The following is a 12,738-nucleotide window of genomic DNA, read 5'->3' as shown; positions in this document are numbered from 1 at the left end:
AAAGGGACAGTACAGAACGCTCTATAATGTTCTTTTTATATCCAAGCCAGCGATTGAGACAAGGGGTCATCCACTGCGGTTAGAGGAAAAGAGGTTTAAGCAAATGCAGATTCTTTACTGTAAGAGCAGTGAGAATATTTTGTGATAAATATATTACTGGTCATGTGCACTAGATTCTGGGACTTGGCGTTGATCCAGGGAGTTAGTCGGATTGCCGTATGTGAAGTAGGGAAGGATTTTTTTTTCCCCCCCTAACATGGCGCTGTCTGACGCATGTTTTTTGTTTTTGCCTCTCTCCAGATCAGCATGTTAGGTTCGGTCATGGGTTGAACTCTATGGACTTAAGTCTACCTTAAACATTACGAAACTATAATGCAAGTGTCGCAAAAAGAAGCTTTTATGCAATTAATAACCTAAAAATCTTTTTTTTTTTTTTTTTTACAGCGAGGTGAGCATCCTAAGGCTGTGTTCACACACTGCGTTTTTTACCTGCGTTTTTGGTCCGTTTTTGCTGCAAAAAAAATTAGCTGTGCGCACACTGCGTTTTTTTCTTAAGAAAATTCTTTCAGTAGATTTTCTTAAGAAAAAGAATGAGCAGTCACTTCTTTTCCGCAGCTAACTGCGTTATTTGCCATAGATAATTGGCACAATAACGCAGGGAGCAACCAGCGGTAAAAACGCACCGCAAACGCACCGAAAACGCAGGTGCGTTTTTGGTGCGTTTTTTAACGCAGGTGCACTAATCCTTCACTCTTAAGAAATTTCTTAAGAAAAATCATTTTTCTAGTGTGCACATAGCCTAAAGGCTGCTTTAAACGCAGCGACATCGCTAGCGATGTCGCTGGTGAAAGCCCCCGTCGGTTGTGCGTCACGGGCAAATCGCTGCCCGTGGCGCACTACATCGCTCGGACCAGTCACACAGGACTTACCTGCCTAGTGACGTCGTTGTGGCCAGCGAACCGCCTCCTTTCTAAGCAGGAGGTTCATGCGGCATCACAGCGTTGTCACTAAGTGGCCACCCAATAGAAGCAGGGGGGCCGGGGGGTGATTGAGTGGCCGTAACATCCCGCCCACCTCCTTCCTTCCTCATTGGCGGCGGCCGCAGGTATGATGTTGTTCCTCATTCCTGCGGTGTCACACACAGCGATGTGCACTGCCGCAGGAACGATGAACAACATCATACCTGCAACGATATTTGAGATTAGTACTACGTGTCAACGATATGGTGTGTATTGTTGATAGTTAACGGCCGTTCCTGCGTTTCACACGAAACAACGTCACTAACTAGGCCGGATGTGCGTCACGAATTCCGTGGCCCCGACGACATCTCGTTAGCGATGTCGTTGCGTGTAAAGCGCCCCTTAGACCCCAAAAACCATCAGCTGGAGTGCATTCTTTCCAACATTTCATTTTACTTTCTTGCAGTACATTATATGGTAAAATGATCAGTTATTCAAAAGTAGAACTCAAAAGAGAACTGCAAAAAAAAAAAAAAAAAAGGCAGTGATGGCCATTTCTGGTCCCAGTGACAGATGCGCGCAGGGTGTGAGGGGTGCAGAGTCAGCGCCCTCATCTGCACAGTCATTTTGCAGACGTGGGGACATTCCCGTCAGTAGCACACGTGCCCGCTGCGATAATAATGGAAAGCCCTTCACTATCTAAACCTCTGGGGAGCGCTGCCCTCACCGCCCAGGAATATATCCGAGCCTCGGAGAGACCCCGGGGGGGGGGGGGGGCGCAGCTCTTGCCGGCGCAGCCTGCAATGATGGACATTCCTGACATTTCCGCCCTCACCTCCGTGGCAACAGAAGATCTTCTCGTCCACGATGGCGGCAATCGGCAGGCAATTGAAGCAGTCGGTGAACGTCTTCCACAGCTTTATATTAAACCTCCGTTTGCCTAAAACAGAGAAGATGGGTAGTTATATATCGTTTTTCTTGTTAAAAGTAGGTCAGGAGCGCGGCGAGGGAAAGCGGAGGCATCAGCACATTCATTAATGCGGTAACATCTCTAATAAGTCTTGGACATCACACACTCAGCAAAGCGCCTACATCTAAGCCTTAAAGTTGCAGGCCCGTCTTTGTACTTCAGTTTATTTTTTTTTGTGATTATGGCCGTGCAAGCAGGTATATAACTGACTAATGCTGCAGTTATGAGGCCGTCTATAGACCCCCTCCACCCCAGCATCTGCCGGCAGGAGGCGACACTGCTCTCCTACCACACATTGCACAGAAGGGAACATTTCTGCTACCCTGGCTGTTCAGAGGAGGACCTGCAAGAAAGTATAAAAATAACTCCGGCACACTGTTATTTCCCTAAATGTATAAACGGACAACCATGTCAATTCTTGGTTCTTTTTCTTTTATTGCAAAAAAGTGCTATACAAAACAGAGTCCGCCGGGTGACAACGTTTCGGCCAAGAGGCCTTCCTCTGGTCGGACAGACTGGATGAGGCGTTATATACAATAAAACAAAAGAACAACAATCAAATATGAGGATACATACAATTGTCAAAATAGTACAGTACGAATTGCTTCAACAAAACAATGAGGTTACAGCAGAGAATCGTTGAATCGCAACACCACGTTAGGGTATTATAGTATATATTCAATTGCGAGAGAGGAAGTCCCATGCAAACATAATACATATGAGACAGTATAGTGACATGTGAAAAAGCAGCTATAAAATGGACTGTCGTCCATTTTTGTTTTATTGTATATAACACCTCATCCAGTCTGTCCGACCAGAGGAAGGCCTCTTGGCCGAAACGTTGTCACCCGGCGGACTCTGTTTTGTATAGCACTTTTTTGCACCTCAATAAAAGAAAACGAATCAAGAATTGACTTTTTGTTGTCCATTTATACATTTAGAGAAATAACAGTGTGCCGGAGTTATTTTCATTTTGTTTGTACTCCCATTTTTCCTGCGCTAGGTGATGCTGGGTCTTCTTCTCTTTTTCAGTATGCAATATAGACCTAGTAGCCATAAGGGCAGAGTATCCGAGCCCACGGTGATAAGACGACTATTGGGCCAGGAAACTTTACGCTTATACTCAGAACCAGCCCAATGGGTTACACAACATTGTCTTAGGATATTCACGTAGATTTGGAGACAATTTATTTGCTGGTTTACGGATGATGAGCAACGAACATATGGCGTATCAGTTTACATTGGATCATTCAGCATCTTTGATACAATGTATAAGGAGAAATATGTCAACTCTTTAATATACCGTGTGTTCCTGGACCTGACAACCTAGTAGAAAATGTTAATAATGTTAATTGGCAGCTTCCCCTGAACGGCGAAGTGACCCAATACTACAGATCTTTCCAGGTCGCAGGTTACCGGTGCGGGCCGAGGACGGCCGGGGACTTACACTCGTCGTAGAAGCCGTAGATGCGGTTGATGCTGGCGCACTCGTGGTTTCCTCGGAGCAGAAAGAAGTTCTCGGGGTATTTGATTTTGTACGCCAGCAGCAGGCAGATGGTCTCCAGCGACTGCTTCCCTCTGTCCACGTAATCCCCCAGGAAGAGGTAATTGGCTTCTGGGGGAAAGCCGCCATATTCAAACAGCCGGAGTAAGTCTGTGTACTGTCCGTGGATATCACCTGTGGAAAGAGGAGAAGACCGTGATCACCGGTGCACCCAGAGAAGACAAACTACGGCTCTAAATGAGATACATTCTTAGTAGTCTTCTGGACGCTTAGAGGGGCTTATCTACATCTGGAGACAATTTTTCTCAAATGCATCTAATTAAGGGTAATCATCTGTGTGCCGTTTTGCATTGTTTGGCTTTTATAAGCTCAAAATCAAAGAAGATTCTGCACTCGCCTATCTGAGGCAGGAACCAAAAACATGGTCTACTGCGCTTTGGAGGCCACCTCAAATAGGCAAATGCAGAAAATTGTGGGATATCGTGTGTGCGCACACCGACTGAGTCATTACAGCAAATTTGTCAGCACAGAGGTCCGAATCCCAATTTCCAGGGCTTCAGCTGGAGCCGGTGGTTATTAAATAAAAGGTGTTTGTGTGAATGATGCCTTACAATGAATCGGTGGAAATACAATGCAGCCGGGCTGTTCAGCTCCGAGGAGACGACCAGGTGCAAAGCGGATTCATAAAGGGGGCAGAACTGTACCCCTTCATCCTGAGAATGTGGGGGGGGGGGGGAAGCATGAAGTAAGAAGTAGAGTTATCTTTGACCACAAGGGTAAATGGGAGAAAATGGACAGGATGGATCTCAGATTTAGCCCTAGATCACAGCACATTGTGCCGCCCTGCACCGGGAATACTGAGCGTAATGCACATACCTTTCAATGCGAGTGCAGTAGAAGTGATATGATAACGACCCTCTGCTGAGAGTGTGAGCCGAGGGTCTTGCAGATCGGATCACAGCTGCAGAGAATAGGGACGGGGGTGGGGGGGGGGGGGAGGAGAGCACTTTCACCGAGATTCACTGCCAAACTCTGCATGCTGCGATTCATTGCTCAGGCAGATCTAGCATGAGATCACAGATTGACACTGCCCCACAGTTTTCCACTAAAGTGAGAACAATCCAATGTTTTATCGTATCGCACTTGTCCATGCAAAACTCTAGTGGAACAAAGGCCTAAAAAATAAACAGGACAGCGGCAGCGTCCCATCTGTATGGGCACTGTGCGGTGACACGAGTAGTCTGGTTATTTGCGTGTCCATTAGTCTATATGGGCCTGAAACCTCAATTTATCAGTGCTGAATAATGTACTGTACCCTCGAGATGCTGCGGCTCCTATGAATGTCAGCAAGAGAAGAATTATTTGGGATTCTTAATTTCGTGCAGGTTTATGAGTAATTTTTCTTCAAAGTACAATACGTTTGCAGGGTCACCATCAGGGCGGTGCATGATTGGGCCCGGTGCATGATTGGGCCCGGTGCATGATTGGGCCCGGTGCATGATTGGGCCCGGTGCATGATTGGGCCCGGTGCATGATTGGGCCCGGTGCATGATTGGGCCCGGTGCATGATTGGGCCCGGTGCATGATTGGGCCCGGTGCAGCTGGTCCTGTCATCAGGGGGCCGCTGTCTGCTGCCTCATTACGTTACACACAGCAGGGCCTCGGTAAGAGGCAATTTGAAAAAACATAATGGTGTCCGTTTCTCCGCAGTCAACCATCACTGGGCCGTGTGCCGATACAACGTGCTCTGCGGCCATCTGACAGACTGCAATACACCTGCTCATAGACGTGCCAGGAGCCTGCACTGGTATCCTCCAGGTTGTGTGCTCTCCTCCCGGGACTGGAACATGGGCCCCGATAGGAGAGAGGGCTCATCACAACCAGGCCACGTGTCGATCAGCTAGCGGAGTGGCTTATTAGTGGGCGGTGCTTGGAAATACCATATCACGGTATGTAGTCAGTATGTTTCCATTGTGTAACATGTGACTGTGCTGTCTGGACCAGGGGCCCTGTGCCCACACTGCAGCAATGCCGTATATATTGTCATACCATGCTGCATTGCCCCAGCTATAAGGCAATTTTCACCAGGACTGTAACATGCTTTATCCCAACAGTGTCATGTAGTAAGGGTTCGGACTCTACAGTTGCCACGCTGCCGGCGCTCATCACCGCACCATGTGCAATTTTTCTCCACCCGATCATGTGCCAATCACCATCTCTTCCAATTCTCAGTCTGGAAAAGATGGAGGTTGGCACGGAGAGAAATGGCACATGGAGCGGTCACGTCGGCACTGAGAGAATTGTATACAGGTCGGTGATTGCTTAGTACAGGCATCACTGTCAACATTGTAAAAAAAAAATATTTATCCCAAAATTTGCAGAACTGTTGTATTTTTTCCATTCTAACCCACAAATATGTAGCAGTATTCCGATACATTATGTACCGTACATTGCTGGGCGCGAGATAAAGCAAACTCACCGCAAATCTTCAGAGGGGCCTCGAGCTCCAGCAGGATGGGCTGACTGAGGAAGATTTCCCTGGATTTTATGCAAAGACCCCGCACCTCGGCCTCCGTCATCTGCACGATCTTTCCGGGGCGACATCCTCGCACTGTGGGAAGAAGGAGAACACGGCGTGAGGCCTAACATGATGAAAAACATGGCGAGAGCCTGTGGCGTCCAATATTCTCACCGGGGACAGATGTATCATGTGCAAGTGGAAATTAAGGGGTCGCAATCACTAGACTCGAGGGTCTTCATGTCTCCACCATAGACACAACATGTTCCCTAGAGACTAAGGTTAGGACGGGGGGCAGTCACACGGTGGGCTGCACTGGGATCGGGGGGCATTCGCCATCTCCTACAGGCAGGACCTATGCCCGTATTCTGCCCCTCGATAAGCACCGCTCATCTCTGTGCAGACTGTTCTCAATGGAGGATACCAGGACATGCAGAAATCATCATCATGTGCCGGAGCGGGCGCCTCTGACGAGCGGCCAGTCATTCCGGAGCCAAATCTCTGCTCCGCACGGACAACCGGCAGACTATTTATAGATGTATGGAAAGTCCTGGCAGCCGCCCAGCAGCAGCAGCGTCTCAGCCGAGCGCAGAGGGACGTCACACGAAGCCCCCGCAGCACAGCTGCACATTACACTGCTGCCTCATCCCTCGCCGGGACCCTGACCCAGCAATGCTGACCCCATCACGTACGGTTAGGCGCTTGTTCACATTGCTTTTCTACACGTTAGTGTGTACTACAGGGAAAGACGACACATACTAATCCTACCCATAGAGAGTCATTACCAGATGAATTTTAAGGAATAACGTTTGGAACTCCATTCTATGTCTGAACTGGGTGCAAAAAACCTAAAAAACATCACTATGGGGAGATAAGGTATGCACACCAGTGACTATGGAAGGGGAATACATGGAATAGCAGAAACTGCTGTGTGAATACTGACATGAAAAATTCAATAGCTATTTGTTAGAATGAAATGTGAAAAATGGAACCTGCATTACTGCCATGAATATATGAATAAAGAGAAATTTAGCTACTGAATTGATCAATGCAGAAGAGCCCCAACACTACGCCAAAGTATTTCTCTACGTTGGGGTCCCTAGCTTGTGTGTGTCCTCTCATGCAGTTAAAAAACTTACCGTGTATGGGACGCTGAGACCCAGGCTATATATGCGTATAATGTGGATTGGCAATAGGTGTGTATGGGGAGGGTTCACAAACGAAAAACTACTAACATTAAGGAATAACGTTTGGAACTCCATTCTATGTCTGAACTGGGTGCAAAAAACCTAAAAAACATCACTATGGGGAGATAAGGTATGCACACCAGTGACTATGGAAGGGGAATACATGGAATAGCAGAAACTGCTGTGTGAATACTGACATGAAAAATTCAATAGCTATTTGTTAGAATGAAATGTGAAAAATGGAACCTGCATTACTGCCATGAATATATTATCTCTTTATTCATATATTCATGGCAGTAATGCAGGTTCCATTTTTCACATTTCATTCTAACAAATAGCTATTGAATTTTTCATGTCAGTATTCACACAGCAGTTTCTGCTATTCCATGTATTCCCCTTCCATAGTCACTGGTGTGCATACCTTATCTCCCCATATTACCAGATGAAGGCCAAATGGCTGAACTCTAGGCTTCCGTCTGCACGTTGCTTACACCACAGTATAATCATCTGCTGGAGACCCCTCTATTATATGGATATTTTTAAGCCCCGTGCTGTCCAGGTTGTGCCCATCAGCTGAGCACTCACTGAAGTGATCACTCAGAAGCCACCTGAATAAGTGCTGCTTAACCCTTTAAATTTAGGGGATCCATCACAGCCATCATGGAGCCGTGCGTGTGCCCATACTACAGGTGCCGGGCACAACAGATGGCAGCTCATGCATCACAGAACCCATAATAGCAGAGACAACAACAGCCGGCGAAGCCAGGAAAATAGGAGCGGCAGTCACTGAAAACAGCGCACTTAAAGAAGGGACGGCCGCTCCAGGGCAGACCGCCTGCACATTAGGGCTTCTATGGTGGCTACACACTGAGCGAGTCCCACCAAACCTCCCATACACGTGCACAGTTCACACAACCGTGCATGTGTCCTGAGCAGGAGAAGGGGAATAAAACGCTACCAGATAACTTAGGCTGCTTTCACGCTACGTTTTTTTTTTTAACATGCGTCATGAACGGATTTTTTTAACGCAAAAACGGATCCAGTGCAAATGCGTTTTCATTTCAATGCATTTGCAATGGACTCGCGTCAACATGCGTTTTAGTGAGGATTCAGCGAGTTGCAGTTTAACATTTTTCGAAAACGCTACTTGTAGCGTTTTTGAGCTGCGTCCAAATACTGCAAATTACTGGATCCTGACTATACTGCATGCAAACGCATGTGAATGCTGACATGCTGATAGACAGGATCCTGCTTGCTCTACTGAGCATGCCCAGAAACCAGCTTCGGGTAATCAGCCTCTCCCCCCCACCTGAGAGCTGCGGACACTCGTAACAAAGATAAATATCGGGTAACCAAGCAAAGCGCTTCTCTTAGTTACCTGATGTTTACGTTGGTTACGTGTGCAGGGAGCAGGCAGCCCGGCACCTAGCACCTGCGGATGCTCGTAACCAAGGTAAATATCGGGTATCCAAGCAAGTTACCCGATGTTTACCTTGGTTACGAGCCTCCGCAGCTGTCAGAAGCCGGCTCCCAGTCTATCACGTTCAGTTCCCCTCACTCCCGATCACATGACTCCAATGCCCGCCCATAAACTTCAAGTGACAGGATCCTGCAAAATAACATGCGTTTGCATGCGTTTTTTTGCTGTAAAAGCAGGATCTGCTTTTACAGCAAAAAACGTTCATGACGCATGTTAAAAAAACGTAGTGTGAAAGTAGCATTATTCATGCAATAACTGCACCAACTCCTATGAGAGTGAACAGGAGCTGAGCTGCAGTACCAGGGAATGGCCACTGCACGGATTACGGCGCTCTTCATACCCGGCTGCCAATGCCACAGAAAACTGATCTCTGGGGGCGCTGGGTGCCAGACCCCCACTCAGCTGAGATTACCAATCCCACTAATCAATCTTCAAGTCCCAGCCAACACCTTTAAAGGGAACCTGACAGCAGGATTTAAATCCCCCCACCCCACAAATAATTTATATGCACATGTTAAACTTTCAAAGATAAAGTCCAGCAATTCCTTAACATGGCATGTCCTTTCCTGAGAATTCAGCATTCGGATTGAACTACAAATAGTTCTTCAGCCTCAGTCACTCCAGCTCTATTCGCCACACAGAACCAGCTCCTCAACTGACAGCCCTTGTGTGACACCAGCCATCAGTCAAGTAGGGGATGGGAAACAGAGCTGGAGTGACAGAGGCTTCAGATTTACCGTAGCTCTTCAGCCTCGGACACTCCAGCTCTATTCCCTGCCCACCTCCTCAACTGACAGCCTTCTTGTGTGACGTCAGCCAAAGGAGCCATCAGTCAAGCAGGAGGTGTGGAATAGAGCTGGAGTGACGGAGGCTTCACATCTACCATTGCTCTTCAGCCTCATGCGCATATCAACCCAAACGCTGATCAGTAATAGCTTGACTTGCTTTCGTAAGAGCTAGATGTGCATAGAAATAGTTTGGGGGAGAAATAATCAGCAGTAAAAATCTCTGCCCTGGTTGTTGCAATGTATCAGTCTGGAGTTCACGCGATTGTCACAAACAACTCAGCGCTGGCAAAGGTAGGCACTGCTATGTGATACAATACATTGAGCCGGGCAGACAGTGCCAAGGTCAATAAATCCCCAGCCTAATAAAGCAATAACAAGAGATAAACAGGTGGTTCATCCACACAGAAAAGCCGAGGGGATAAAGGTGGCAAATGTGCCAAGCGCCCATGCAAATGATGGGTGGTGCAGTAACCCTAGAAGAAGGGGAAAAAAAAAACAAAACAAAAACCAAGCCTGATAGGGAAACCCTAAAACAGGTCATTGAGCCGTATCTGTGCAGCAACCCATGAAAGTAGCTCCTAAACAGCCCCAAAGTCATGAACCGGACAAGATCTGCCAGAGATGAAAGGGCCCTTTAGTTTGGTGCAGGGTGGAGCCCCTTGTGCCCCTTTTCCAGGCTGGAAGATTATATGACAGGGGCCACCATCAACAGCATTGACGAGGGAGACTTCCTGCACAAAAAAAAAAAAAACCCTCACAAGAAAACAAACACAGAAAGGAGATAATCGCAATCAGGAAAACAAACCTAGTACGCAAGAGCAAAAGCCATAGCTGGAGAACTGCACGGCCGAGTCTGCGAGTGCTACGCTGATGAGACCCCAGCGTATGGAGCGATGGTCTGCAGATAAACAATGGCGGATTCATTTTGATTTACAGTGGAACCTTGGTTTACGAGAACCATCCGTTCTGGGAGTGTGCTTGTAAACCAAGTTACTCGTCTAGCAAAGCTAACTTTCCCATAGGAAATCATTGAAATGCAAATGTGCCGCCCCAGCAGCAGATCGAACCGCTCGGATCCGGGGGTAGTGTCCGTTCGTGGCTCGAGGGTCTCCGGACCCAGGGGCTTAGGGGCCACACTCTAAAGTAAAAGAAGGAATATTTACAGGGGAGTTCTAGTTTGTGACACCACCCGTGGTGTGCGGTAATTGGGAGTACCCGGGGTGATTGAGTGGGGACAACAAGGTGTCGTTGCCCTCCACGGGTAGGGGTAGACACCAAGACTCTGGATGGTGATACTCGGTGCCGTGAAGGGGAAAATCCTCTCAGGTAATCCCTCAGCCATAAAGCAGACGCTGACAACCAGGTAAACCAAGTCTCTGGGTACCGCTGCTGCTCAAAGGGGAGCTCGACCGGGTCCCGTCCACTATGGTGTTGCCTGGTGATCCATGACCTGCTTCCTGGCACTAAGTTTAAATTCACGGTACTGGCCCAGTAGTCTGGAACTTGCCGAGCCTCGCTCCCCACTATGGCCAAGTGTGGGAGCCTGCTCTCAGGGCTCACACTTGGGATTTTAGTAGGCCGCTTGTTTGGAAGGCCCTACCCCCCCCTCGTTGTGCTAATGCCCTGATTCTGGAGCTAGTGGGAACAGTCCATAAAAGCTCCGTTCTCCGCAGGTTAAATGCTGGGTTGCCTGAAGCTTCTCCCCGACCTAGGGTCCGTGGACCCCGACGTGCCTTTGGTTCCGGACCGGTGATAGGACCAGGCTGCTGGCCGTCCTGTGACAGGTCCAGGCACCTAGCCTAAATCCCCTGTGACCGACCGACTCCTCTAGGGCCAGATCACCGTCTGCAACCTAGTCAGCTTCTCCTGGGAGCCACTACTCCCAGCTTCCTCTGAGCTCCCCTCAGCTCGAGGGCTACCTCACTTCACCTCTTCCACTTCTCACCTCCCCTACCTGACCCCTAGGTGGGCGACCCTATTCCGCTTAAGCCGTCCACTGGTGTGTCTGGTGCAGGGTGTATCTAGGATTTGATTTGCTGTTGGAGGCAGCACTGTAAGATGGGGACCCAGAACCAAGAGGGAGGTGGAATACTCCACTAAAGAGAAGGAGCGTGCAGTACCCTGTGACGACCTGAACAGTCCAGGGGCGTCACACAAACAATTCGTTTCACAACTTGTTCAATGTCCCATTCCACCAAAACACACACAAAACACACCCCTTACCTTCTGTTCCATCGCCAGCCTCATCGTTCTTGTAGTTCGCCAGTACTGGAGGTGTATCAGGTAACCATCACAACCGATGCCGGACCTTCCGCTGCCAGCGCACTGACGTCAAAGGCATGTTCTGCTTGCCTCTGATTGGTCAGCGCGCTGCCTTTGAGTAGCAGCTGACAGAAGTTCCTCCATCGTCACGATGGTTACCCGATACACATCCTGTATCAGCGAACTACAAGAACCAGGAGGCCGGCGATGGAACAGAAGGTAAGGTGAGCATAATGTGTGCGCGTTTGTGCGGACTGCAAGAGCAGGTTAGAGTGCGGTGGATGTACGGAACCGGAAGTGTGTGCGGTGAGTATTTCCTTGTACGCCAAAGCTTGCTCGTAAACTCAGTTACAAATTTCTACCAAGCTTTGCTCATATAGCGAAGTTCCACTGTAATTGACCATTGGAGCTGGCATCGGGGCTCGCCTTATGTTGGGGTGTCAATTGGGTTCCAGGGACACCCAATGCCAAAATCCCTCACCTCTCGCTCTGTATCAGTGACGTCAGTACCAGGTCTATGACATCATGCCACAGGAGCCCTGGCATGTCATGAGTGCCAGTGCTGTTCCTGCAGGAGGTATTTTTATTTTACAAGGGAAACTACTTAATTTAAAGAAAAAAAAAAGGCTTGTCCAGGAATACAACTGCCAATCTGCGCTCGTCTTAATGGGTCACAGAACGTCATTCACCGCTGTGTAGGGACAGGTAAGTAGCCACAGCAATGATCAGCGCAGACCGTGCCCGCTAGTTGCCCCTTTCTATCCTCCAGCCAGCATGTAGCGGAGAACGTGCTGCGGAATCAGACGTCGGCAGATTTTCTATTTTTAAACGTGCAGTCAGGAGGAAAAGTCTCCTTCCATGTGGAAATCTTCTCCGGAGCGGCGGCTCCTGACCATTTATGGCTGCCTCCTGCCTGGGATTTTACCAGAGCTCCTGCCTTGTGCACAGACTGGATCCAGAGCAGTGAACGGTTTACCCCGGCCCTCCACTTCATTTATGCTTCTGTTTGGCACAGGGGGAACAAACGAGAATATGGACGATCCTATCTCCTGCAGACAGGTCCGCTCCTA

The 12,738-nt window shown here is 48.5% G+C and overlaps 1 protein-coding gene across 1 annotated transcript in view; it reads right to left on the bottom strand.

Moving 5' to 3' along the window:
- Window positions 1–12,738, bottom strand: part of PPP1CB (protein phosphatase 1 catalytic subunit beta) — a 65,806-nt gene that overhangs the window by 42,076 nt on the left and 10,992 nt on the right. The window contains exons 2-4 of the mRNA XM_075339037.1: window positions 5,913–6,044; window positions 3,377–3,607; window positions 1,795–1,899 (exon numbers count right to left, since the gene is read on the bottom strand). Of these exons, the coding sequence (XP_075195152.1) occupies window positions 1,795–1,899; window positions 3,377–3,607; window positions 5,913–6,044 (468 nt within the window). The remainder of the gene's footprint in view (window positions 1–1,794; window positions 1,900–3,376; window positions 3,608–5,912; window positions 6,045–12,738) is intronic.

Source organism: Anomaloglossus baeobatrachus, chromosome 3 (assembly GCF_048569485.1).
Source record: "Anomaloglossus baeobatrachus isolate aAnoBae1 chromosome 3, aAnoBae1.hap1, whole genome shotgun sequence".
Lineage (NCBI taxonomy): Eukaryota > Metazoa > Chordata > Amphibia > Anura > Aromobatidae > Anomaloglossus > Anomaloglossus baeobatrachus.
Note: the sequence above shows the minus strand (reverse complement) of the source record. Positions and strands in the feature narration are given on the sequence as shown.